The sequence below is a fragment of the Vespa crabro genome, chromosome 17 (genome assembly GCF_910589235.1).
Source record: "Vespa crabro chromosome 17, iyVesCrab1.2, whole genome shotgun sequence".
NCBI lineage: Eukaryota > Metazoa > Arthropoda > Insecta > Hymenoptera > Vespidae > Vespa > Vespa crabro.
The window spans coordinates 1895826-1908325 of NC_060971.1; the positions used below are offsets into that span (position 1 = coordinate 1895826).

Sequence of the window (12500 nt, forward strand, 5' to 3'; positions counted from 1 at the left end):
AGAGAGAGAGAGAAAGAGAGAGAAAGAGAAGCTTTGAGTGTAGGTGCCATTAGCGGAATGGTACGTTCATTACCATTAGATCGGTGTTAGAGGGAACGACGAACAAGTGGATACGTTAGTTCTTTTTACTTTTTCTTTTCTTTTCTTTTCTTTTCTTTTTTCGACGGTGACGAATGAGATCTTTTTATATATATATATTTTTTTTTCTTTCTTTCTTTCTTTCTTTTTTTCTTTTTTCTTGCTACTACAAGGCTTACGTATAAATAATTTGAAAAAATGACATTACCTAGTGCGTGCATGTGTTCGGAGAGCTTACCATAGAAGTGACTGAACGCTCCTGCATGAGCATGCGGTGAAGGATCGATATGGTTAGAGAAAGACGTACACCCATACACACATGGAAAGATATTATGTGACATGGTGTACATAGGTGACAGTAATAGTAATAGTAGTAGTAGTAGTAGTAGTAGTAGTAGTAATAGTAATAGTTGTAATAGTATTAGTAATAGTTGTAATAGTATTAGTAATAATAACAGTAGAGAAAGTGTACATATATGTATGTATGTATGTATGTGTGTGTATATATATGTGTGTGAGTGTATGTATGTATACGTGTGAGTCGATCGTCATGGGGAGATAATGATGATCGATCGATGGTGACGTACATAAGTATAAAGGTGATAATGATTGTGACGAGAAGGTCGGTGGAAGCATGTGATAAGTGAAAATTGTTGAGTGAATGAAAATGACGGTGACAAACGAACGAAGTGCAAGGAGATAATATATATATATAGCTAGTTTTTAAATCTTCGCGTTATTCTGACGATAGGATATCTTTTTTACTTTTTATTCTTTTTTTTTTTTTCTTAATTTTCTTTCTTTTCTCTTTTTCTTTTTTCTTTTTTCTTTTTTCTTTTTTCTTTTCTTCTTTTTCGTCTTTTCTTTTAATATTATCTCTCGAAAAAGATGACATACGTTTAATTCGATCGTCAACAAAAAAAATAATTTGTATATAAATATATAAATACGACGTTATTATTATGAAGATGAATGTTGTCGATAAAGAAGAAAATAAAAGAATTTAGGTTAAAAAAAAGAAAAGAAAAAAAAAAAAAGGAAAACAAACAAACAAACAGACAAACAAAAAATCGATAATTTACCTGCTGGTTCTGGGGACGTTGACAAAACGATACGGTATTCGTAAGCTCCCTCCTTGTTGTGAGCTTCCAAGATGTATTCCTTTTGCGTGTCGGACTTTTGAACGCTATCGATAGTTAATACTACGAGCCACGCGCCATTACCCTGTAACGTAATTAAATAACGATATTAAAAACTTAAATAGGAAGGAAAAGAAAAATACAAATAATATCATTCGAACGATCGATCAAAATGTATATACAAAAAAAAAAGAAAGAAAGAAAGTAAGTAAATAAGTGAGTAAGTAAATAAGTAAGTAAGTAGGTGGAATATCTATTAAAAGTTATATATATAATAATAAAATATATATATATACATATATATTTTTTTTTTCTTCTTCTTTTTAATAATCTTTGCAATGTCTTCTCGTTTCATAATTGTAATTTTTAATAAAAGTTGACTCGCGTATTCGTCAAAAGGTAGAAGTCGATGAGTCGCTTGCCGGCGCGAACCGAAGGTTCGTCAGATCGAAAGCGCCATTTATACACACAAAAGCCCAGTTCGGGCAATTTCAACTAGAGCTTTATTGGTTCTTGCACGCGGAGTGTTGTTCCAGAGCGTTGCATCCCACGTTCTGGTGGTGGTGGTGGTAGTGAGAGGGAGGGAGAGAGGGAGGAAAGGGTATATGGTGGTGAGGGAGAAGATGGGGTAGATAGGTGGCGATGTTATAGGCGGTGGAGGGGGGGAGGTAGTAGATCCGAGCATCAACCTTTGAAACTTTCCCGCGAAATTCGTCGAGTACCATTCGGCATTGAAATATCCCTACTGCCAAGTAAAAGTATCGAATAATCGTTGAATGAGATTAAGAGAGAGACAAACAAAGAGAGAGAGAGAGAGAAAGAGAGACAGATCATATACAGAAATATTAATTTCAAACGATATCGAAAAAGAACGAAGAACTCGAGTGATAATAATTTTTCAACGTTTAAAATAAATTCATTATCTCCATGATATAATATTGTTATTAAATTAGAATTTGTTCTTTTTTACCCACTTTTTCTTCTCCTTTCTATAAATGATTTTCAATGTTACACAACTTTAAATCGTATGACAATCATTAGACACCATCGAATGTACATACGTAAGAATGTTTTATATATAATATATATATATATATATATATATATATGCGGTAGAGTAAGAGACGACTGATTTATCGGTTTTCCTTTTTTAATTTCAAACTAAAGTTTTCTAACAATTTTTCTTTTTTATTATCATTACGACAAAAGCGTTTGCGAATCTCATTGGAATAAATTGTTAAAGAGAGACAGAGATAGAGAGAGAGAGAGAGAGAGAGAGAGAGAGAGAGAGAGAGAGAGAGAAAACAAGAAAAAAAGAAAAAAAGAAAAGAAATAATAATAGAAATCGAAGGAATTGAAATGTTAATGAAATACCACGTTACGAAATACAATAAATGTCTGTGTGTGTGTGTGTGTGTGTGTGTGTTTATATTGACATATTAAATTCATTAGTATCCAATGAAACAATATTGTATAAAGATTCACGATAATTTATAGAATAGTAAGAAATTTTATTCCTCTTCGTTATCCATCCGCGAAAGAGATACTATACATATGTACATACATATATACATATATATGTAAATAATATATATAATATATATATATATATATATATATATATATACATATACACATATATACATATACATATACTGGGTGCAACGAAAGCGTCGTTGTTCTCGTTTCTGAGTTCTAAGCATCTGAGTTCGATGGAATTTCATTACGTCGGTGCAGAATGCTCGCTTGGTGGTTAACTTTCGAGTCACACAGATGCATGGAGAACGCGCCGAATGAACAGTAAATCGAGGCTGACTGGCGCGCAAAGCAATATTGGATTTCTGTTCTACCTTCCTCACTTTTCCTCCCCCCCTCCTCCCACCCTCTTCCTCTTTTCCCTCCCCCTTTTCTATTCTATTCTCTTCTCTTCTCTTCTCTTTCCTAGAACAAGTCTCTCTCCTATATCTCATACCATTGCCATCACACCATCACCATTCTTATTTCTGGATAGTGGTATCACGATTCTCTTCAATATCGTGATCGTTTCGTTCTTCGATAAGATTTATTTTTTTCTTTCTTTCTTTCTTTTTTGATTTTTCTTCTTTTTACCTGCTACCCCCCCCGCCCCCTCCTTCCTCCCACCCCCGCTTCTTTCCATCGACTGTTTGTTTCTCTCTCTCTCTCGAAAAAAAAAAAAAAGAATTCTTAAGAGACACGAGTAGAAACATATTCGCGTAGATCGCGGACCTTATTCTTTTTTCTTTTTTCTTTTCTTCTTCTTTTTGTTTTTTACTTACTTTCTCTCTCTCTCCCCCTCTCTCTTTCTCTCTCTCTATTTTTCTCTTTTTTTTTTCTTTTTGCCCTTTATTTGCACTTTCATTCGAATACGAATTAGGAGATATTTTAATGGCAATAAATGGATCCAAAATTACTCTTACCAAATCTACGGCAGTGGAAGTCTCAAGACGATTGCTTTCATCTGGACGGCCTTCTTCGATTTTCTCGCCGTTTACTCGCCATAAGAAACGTGGCCTTGGATTTGCGTAAACCGTTACGTTTACCGTACCCTGTTGGCCAATTACGTATCCAAAATGTTCGATGACCGGTTGTGGCTGTGGCGGATCTGAAATAAATAAAAGAAATAATTAAAATTTTTTTGTGACTTAATATTCTTCGAATAATTAAACGTAGAACTATATATTACGGGGGACCGGAAAGTAATGTCGTTTCTGCGCATGTCGATATTTAATTGTTAAAAATTGTTAAAAATTTATTCGTTTGAATTTAATTTAAGAAAGCGACATTACTTTCCGGTCCCCCTAATATATATATATATATATATATATATATATATATATACTTACAATAAACTTGCAATTGCATTTTACTCTCCTTCGGTTTATCTAAGGCAATATGATTGGCTATGCATCTTAAAGTCTTGCTATTATCGGTCCAATCCAAGCTACGTGAAGCATTTTGTACTGCCATGGATACTTCGTTCATGTTAGAGCCTTCGTAGATAATTGATCTTTCGTCATTGTCAAGTGGTTCCTCGTCTGCGAATATTAACATAATATATCAGATATTATATATATTATATTTTTTATTAAGAAAAAAAATATATATAAATATATATATATATCGTATGTACCGAGATATAGAGATACGTTCGCAGGTGGTCGTCCGCCAGAGGCACTACAGCTGATCTCCAATTTTTGTCCTTTTTGATATTCGTATCTACCATAATGTCCTAGACTTGTATGAAGTTCTGGATTGTTTGGTGGTTCTATAATATAATAAAAGACAAAAAAGGAAAGATCAAATCGAAAAGAATAAATGTAAAGGAAATGAAAAACAAGAAAAAAGTACACTTTCATTATTATAATAAAGCACAACTATTAATTATCAAATGATTATCAAGCTTTATACCCTCTGCTGGTTATGTTAATAAAAAAGAAAAAAACAAAAATTATTCATATTTCTCTTCTCATATTTTCCAAATATATTTGAAGATAAATAAATATATCGATTTAATATATAGCATTGTATGATTAAAGATAGACAATAAATGATACTTACTAGCAACGACGATAATAACGCTGGCGTTGCTCTCTACACGACGATCTTCCGGCGTTAATGCACACCTGAAGATACCATTGTGTTGTTCCTTCACTTTTAAGATATGAACACCGCATTGTCCTTTATTAGTACCCTCCCCGTAATACTCGATACCATCGTCCGATGATTGATTCGGTCTGAGAATCATGCTGCTTTCACCCTGTATCTCGACGCGACAGATTTGCAATGGCGAACCCATCGTACATAAGATCCTTAGACTATCACCCAAACGTACCACAGCTTGGCCCTTTGGTTCGATGTCGATTATTGGCGGTTTTGTTGCTGCTGCGAACACAACATTTATCTCATATTTATTTATGTCAAAAGTAAAGATTAATTTATTTAAAAAGATATCCCGAAAGAAAAAAAAAAACGATAAATTTATTTAAGCCAACGATCTCATTGATATTTATAATTAATTATTAATTATTAACTTTATATATATATATATATATATATATATATGTGTGTGTGTATAATAATATCATTATGTAAAATGTGTGCAATTTTATTACTTTACTTTATTTCATATATTTAATATATTTATAATTATAATATTTTATTATTATTATAATTTTTATTATTATTGTATCATTAATATTAATTATATATGTATATATATGTATGTGTGTGTGTGTGTGTGTGTGTAATAAATAATTAAAGAATTTGAGATGCAAGTATATTAAAGAAGTATTAATTTTACTTTGTTTGTTTGACACACACACATATATATATATATATATATATATATATATATATATATATATATATAAAGATCGAAAATTCGCATCGATCTTCTATGAATTAGCGTGTCAAGTCGGGACGACGTCGAATATGGGATATCGTGTTCGATGCTATTATGATAATGCACCATAAGGAATATGATAAATCGAACGTGTTCCAACCAACGATTATCATATTTCATATGGCGGCACGTACTCGTTGACGTACGAATAACCCACTCGTTGTTGACTTATTAGTTTTATGATCATCTTCGAGATTTCAATCGAGAATGAAATTATCTTTAATCTTTATTTGTAATCTTTATATTTATTCCTTTGGATATTAAAAATCCAATCGAATTATATCGATTATATTATTGTAAAATTTTTTAATATTATAATATAAATTAGAATATTCTTTTGATTATAAAAAGGAGAAATTAAATTTTCGTCAATGAAATTTATTCAAAGAGTTTTAATTATCAAATTGATATCGGAGATGATGAAACTATATCAATATCATATTAAAATGTTATTTAATGTCAGATGAAAGAAAAGAAAAATGAAAAAAGAAAAGAAAGGAAAAAAAAAAGAGTTTATTAAATGTGAGTTAATTGATTCTAACGGTAAAAAGAGAAAAAAATTCTATACTCGTTTTGATTTAAAGATTCATATTTATGATAATTTTAAATATACAAATATATTTTAATTGATTAATAGCTACTTCAAAGAGGAAGGAAAAAGTTGAACAAAGTTTCGATACTCTATTTTTTTTCTCTCTTTTTTTTTTTTTTTATTTACTCTCTACTAATTAAATATCCTCTTTAATTTGAGAAGTTCAATTGTGATATCTTTTTCTCTTTCAATGAGTAAGAAAGAGAAAAAGAGAGAGAGAAAGAGAAAGAGAAAGAGAGAGAGAGAGAGAGAGAGAGAGAGAGAGAGAGAGAAAGAGAGAAAAAGGAATCTGTCTTTTAACGAAATTCTTCGAGTTTCTTCAGGCTCGGAAATTCCCTTGTCTTTAGTTGCTCATTTAATTACAAAGTACATTGATCGATCGGTAATTAGCGATACTTGTGTATCTTTGTGTATTTTTCTCTCTCTCTCTCTTTCTCTCTGTTACTTATACAGAAATAAACAATTAATTAAAAAAAAATATTTCCCGTCGACTTTATAGATTTATATGGACCCACACACACACACACACACATATATATATATATATATATATATAAATTGTTCGTGATCAATATAATTATATTATATACATACATAAATATATGCATGGATATTTAATATTTAATTGTAGTTTGACTTCTTTCATTTGGGTCATTAAACCATGAGAGTCCAATAGTATCAGTTATGCACGATGTTAAACATGGCAACTATTTAACACGAATTTTATTCGAGGGAAAAGTAAACTCGTTATTGTGCAGAATTGTTCGACGGGTCAAAGAGAAACCAGAGAGGTACGATAACAAACTGTTTGGTAAAGCGTTTCTCGTCGTTCGATGAATACGCAGATGCCTTTGGGTGTCTCGTTTACCATAAAATATATATATATATATATATATATATATATATATTTATATATATATATATATATATATATATATACATGAGGAGAATACACGAAGTATTATAAAATTTATTATAATCGATCGAAATTCCTTAGTCATATAATATTTCATTTATTACATGAATTGAATTTATTTTATTTAATAAAAACTCGTCGGATTTCATCTTTTTTTCTGTCCTTTTTTTTTTCTGCCTTCCTTTTTTTTTCTTTTTTTCTCCTGTTTTTTCTTCTTCTTCTTCTTCTTTTTGTCTGCATAACATATCAGAATAGTTTCGAATATGATGAGATTAGAACGTGGCAGATGTTGGTCCAGCTGTTATCACGTTGACACATATGGACGAACATAGATCATTACTGCTGTCTCCTATTATATGTTATTTATTTTTAATATTATCACGAAGCATATATATATGTATATATATATTTATATATATAGCTAACATGAAATTAATCGTTTACAACGTCTTCGAATATATTTTTTCTTTTTTTTTTTTTTTTTTTCATTTTCTTGTCATACACATAATTTTCAAATGTAAAGAAGGAGAATCGTAGAAAAAAAAACAAAGAAAAACCAATGAGATAATTAATAATTCAATAAAATTTTGTTTTTAATATTGAATTTCTTATAAAATTTCTAATAATATTATATAAAAATGATTGTTTAATAATACGATCGATATTTAATAGTTACGTGATCGTATCTCATTCTCTCTTTCTCTCAAAAGAGATGCTGCTTCGAACTATCGCAAAGCCATAAATCCTATTTGATTTTCCAGCCATCAATTTGTTATACGGATGACGTCACGATCTAATTTGCCCGTATATAGGGGGTAGAATACCAAAGCAAATCCTACTCTCTCTCTCTCTCTCTCTCTCTCTCTCTCTCTCTCTATCTCTATCTATCTATCTATCTATCTATGTATCTCTATCTCTCTCTTGTCCTTTCCGTTACCATCGGCGTTGCGCATCACGAAAACCACAGCAACAGATGCGATGATTTGTGGACAGTAGCGTGAATCAGTAAGCTTCCAAAATTGATGCGTTCTGCGCAAGGAAAGCCTAGTTTTCCATCCTAACGGATAGTTTATGTTATTTGATTACCATCGGTATCACCCTCGCCCCCTTCCCCCCTTCTACCCTCCTCTCGTCGAATTTCACGCAAGAGAATTCTTCTTTATCTCTTCTTTGTATTCTGTATCTTGTTTTTTCTCTCTCTCTCTTTCTCTCTCTCTCTCTCTCTCTCTCTCTCTCTCTCTTCATACGTTTAAAGTATTCGTAAAATAAAACGAAGAAACAAATGAAGAGGCAAACAAAAAGAAATAAAAAAGAAAAAGAAAAAAGGAAAAAGAAAAAACAAAAAAAAGAAAATAAAGAGGAAACATTTCTCTTTTATTTAAAGTTATTCTCAACATGAACTTCATATTAGATCGACATTTGGCATATACTTAGATACGTTCTGACGTATCAAGGACGTATCCCTTTTGGAAGACTGACACATCGAATGTCTCCTTTCGAAATCCGTGCGCACATGGCAAAAAGAAATATATTGAGTTCGCGAGAAACTTCCGTACAATCCATTGACACACTTCTATACTTGACACGCGCGACTCCTCGGGGATTCACATTTTTCGCGGAATAAGAAGAGTCGCGCCACGTAAAATGGAAAAGGAAGTGGAAAAAAGCCGCGACAAGAAAAAGGGAGGTAAAGTAGTTGTAGTAGTAGTAGTAGTAGTAGTAAAAAGAAAAAAATGAGAAAAAAGAAGAGGAATAAGAAGAAGAAGAAGAAGGATAGGTCGTAAAGGGTATGTAGAAAAGGGGTACCCATTGCTACGTTCAATCTCCTTCGATCGATAGGAATGATACATCATGAATTCGATAGTTTCGAATTTTGTTAAACTATTTCTTTCTTTTTTCATTTTTTTTCTCTTTTTTCTCTCCTTTTTTTTTTTTTTTTTTTTTTTTTGAAAAAGTGAAATCAGTACAACAGCAAACGAAGATTACTTGTTAAAAATAATACATGTTTCATGGTAACGTTAATTCTTTTAACCACGTTTTCACTTTTAGTTTTGATTCCTCTTTGTTTTTTCTTTTTTTCTTTTTTTTTTTTTTTTTTTTTTTTGATTAATATAAAAAATATAAAAATTAACGATAGTGATATATATATATATGTGTGTGTGTGTGTGTGTGTGTGTGTGTCTATATAATATAACGCAGGAGTTTCTTTTCTTTTTTCTTTCATTTTCCCTTTCGTATTTAAAACGTTGTAAATATAAGAAATACAAAAAGAAAAAAAAAAAAAGAAAAAATAGAAAGAGTTTAGGGAAAAAAATATTTTTTTTTTTTTTCGTTTTATTTATCGGAAACGATAAAGAAATTTGTAAGAAAAATATTTATTATATTATATAATATAATCTAATCAAGATGAACAATTTTCACTGGTGATGTCCAATTTTCTCTTTGTAACGACACTTCACTATATTCTGCAACATGCGAAACTCACTATATAATCTTCTTCTTCTATCTATTTCTATCTCCTTCTATCTTTCTCTCGTGTTCCATGATATAATAGGAAAGAGGAAGGGAGTGCAAACCGCTGTGGTCAGCTTTTGCATGTGCAAGCTATACGATGCAACCAGAGATACTAATCCCAGTTGGTTCGCTCTCTCTCTCTCTCTCTCTCTCTCTCTCTCATACACACTCACTCATTCACTCTTTCTCTCTTTCTCTCTCTCTCTCTCTCTCTTATTATTGGAATAATATTCTCTAACGTTGCTAATTTCACGAGAGAGTCCTGTAACTAACCCTTTCAAATCTTATATTTTTTTGTTTCCTTTATTTTTTTATCTATAAAACACCAAAATGGCCAAATTACGATGCTGGAAATTGAGTCTTTTTTCGTTTCCTAAAAACTAATTTTCTCTAAAATTCTTCTAATTGAATTGTCTTTCCTTATTCGAAATTATGAAATTATTGGGAACAGAATTTCTAAGTAATCTGATGCATTTTCATAATAATCGACGTTCGAAGAATTTTAATAAAATAAAAATTGTCAGTTTATTAGAAACAATATATCGAAAAAAGTAATTCCATAGATTTAAAATAATTTGTATTAAAGTATTATTTAAAAGAAAGCTTATGAATCCAACATATAGAAGATTTTAATTAGCTAAAAAAAGAAAAAGAAAAAAAAGAGAAAATAAGATTAGAAAGTTTTAGACCAAAATTAATTTAATTACATGCTTAATTACACATATATATATATATATATATATATATATATATATAGATCAGAAATAGTAGAATAGATTAATAATATAGATTAGAAAAGATTTCGAAATAATTCGAATTACATTACTATCATCACATACGGTCAATTTAATTTCTATTATCAAATTAAATAACAACGAGTCTGTATTAAAATGGAATATAATAAATACGATGAAAGGTCGTGCGGGAACATTAATAATTACAAAACAGCGGAACAATAAAAGAAGATAAACGACTGATTTTTCATTTTAATTATCTCGCTCGTTATCGCACCACTCGACCGTGAAATTCGAAACGGAGCAAAAATATTGCCGATGGCAAGTTTATACTCTATACTATATATCCTTTAGTGTCTTCCCAATGGAATCAGAACGGTACCAACCAATTTTATTTTTATTTCTTTTTTTTTTTGTATATGTGTGTGTGTGTGTGTACTTTTTCTTTTTTTCTTTTTTTTTATTTTATTTTTTCATTATCTCTCGCTTTTCTCTTCTCTCGCGAATAATCTTTTTATCGGTCGAATGAAATTCAAAGTTATCAAATTTTCCACATTAACGCTTCTCTCTCTCTATATATATATATATCTATCTATCTATCTATCTATCTATCTCTCTCTATCTCGCATATTCAACGAATTATTCCTAATTTTTGCGAATATAAAATGAAGAAATCTTTTTCCTCTCTCTCTTTCTATGTCTCTCTCTCTCTCTTTCTTTCTCTTTCTATGTCTCTCTCCCTCTCTCTCTTTCTCTCTCTCTCTCTCTCTCTCTCTCTCTCATTCTCCCCCAAAGCTTATATCAATTTTACATAAAATTTTTTAAAAGAAAAGAAACGAAATAAAAAGATACGTCCGGTTTAGTTAATGAAAAAGGAATTGTCAATCATATAATTCACAAAATTTACTTTCTTTTCTTTTTTTCTTCCTTACAGACGTATATATTAGATGGACCGGAAAGTAATGTCGCTTTTTTAAATTAAATTCAAACGAATAAATTTTTAACAAATTTTTAACAATCAAATTTTGACATGCGCAGAAACAACATTACTTTTCGGTTGCACCTAATACATGTGTGATGTGATATTAGATCGGTAGAAAAAAAAAAAAATGTTTGTTCGAGATACAAGAGAAGAAGAAAAAAAAATAACAAAAACAAAAAAAAAGGGAAGAAATAAAGAAAGAAAGAAAAATAGAAAAAAGAAAGAAAAAAGAAAAAGAAAAAAGAAAATAATGATCGCAGTGATTCGTTGAACGGACAGAGATAATCATAGTTACTTTTCTTCCTTCTCTTTCTGTCTTCTCTTACGTCAACCCCTAACCCCTTATATATCTTCAACTCCTCATCGCCCTCTCTCCTCATCATCCTCCCTGGAACGTAGAGCATTTCGTAGCTGGTCCAGCAATTTCGCTGAGACAGCCCACAAATCTCGTAGAAGGTATCGAGTCAAGTTTACACGAGACGCTAAATCAACTCTACCTCGTCGTAGTTGCAACATCTGCGTGATTTTCCACTTTCCATCTTTCTCTCTCTCTCTCTCTCTCTCTCTCTCTCTCTTTCTTACACTTCATCTTTACTTTAAACATAGTAAAGGAAAAGGAAAGCCTACGATTTCTAGGCGACGTAGAACGAACGGATCCAAGTGAATTAAATCAAATCGATTTTGCTCACTAAGTAGATAATGACATTAAAAATCGAATTAGACGAAATGAATTTTCGATTAGACGATAGATCAAATCAATGTATTTAATCTGCACTGAAATGATTTAAATCAAACGTAAATATTTTATTTTATTGGTATTATTGGTAACACGTTTAATATAATATATTTATATTATATATAGATTTTAACGATATATTAAAATTGATCTTTAATTATCGGTTAATAGTTAAAAGTTTAATAACTTTAATGTCATCTACAAAGCTTATATTTCTAATGAATTTAATAATAAACTATCAACTGATAAAATAATGCCAATAAAAGTGATACTAACAACGTTTAACACAACGTGATTTCTCTTAAATAGAAATAGAAAGAAAAATTAGATTATAGAAAATTGATAAATAATAAAAATAAAGAGAAAAAAGAAGAGATGATATAAAT

At 30.6% G+C, this 12500-nt stretch overlaps 1 protein-coding gene across 7 annotated transcripts in view; it reads right to left on the reverse strand.

Moving 5' to 3' along the window:
• LOC124429970 (fasciclin-3) overlaps positions 1-12500 on the reverse strand; it is a 304558-nt gene that overhangs the window by 17445 nt on the left and 274613 nt on the right. For 5 of the 7 annotated variants that reach the window (XM_046975907.1, XM_046975909.1, XM_046975910.1 and 2 more), the window contains exons 2-6: positions 4797-5120; positions 4369-4503; positions 4082-4273; positions 3656-3840; positions 1161-1302 (exon numbers count right to left, since the gene is read on the reverse strand). In XM_046975907.1, the coding sequence (XP_046831863.1) occupies positions 1161-1302; positions 3656-3840; positions 4082-4273; positions 4369-4503; positions 4797-5120 (978 nt within the window). Of the gene's footprint in view, positions 1-286; positions 338-1160; positions 1303-3655; positions 3841-4081; positions 4274-4368; positions 4504-4796; positions 5121-12500 lie in introns of all 7 variants that reach the window. The other 2 variants (XM_046975913.1, XM_046975908.1) reach the window with 2 other exon arrangements.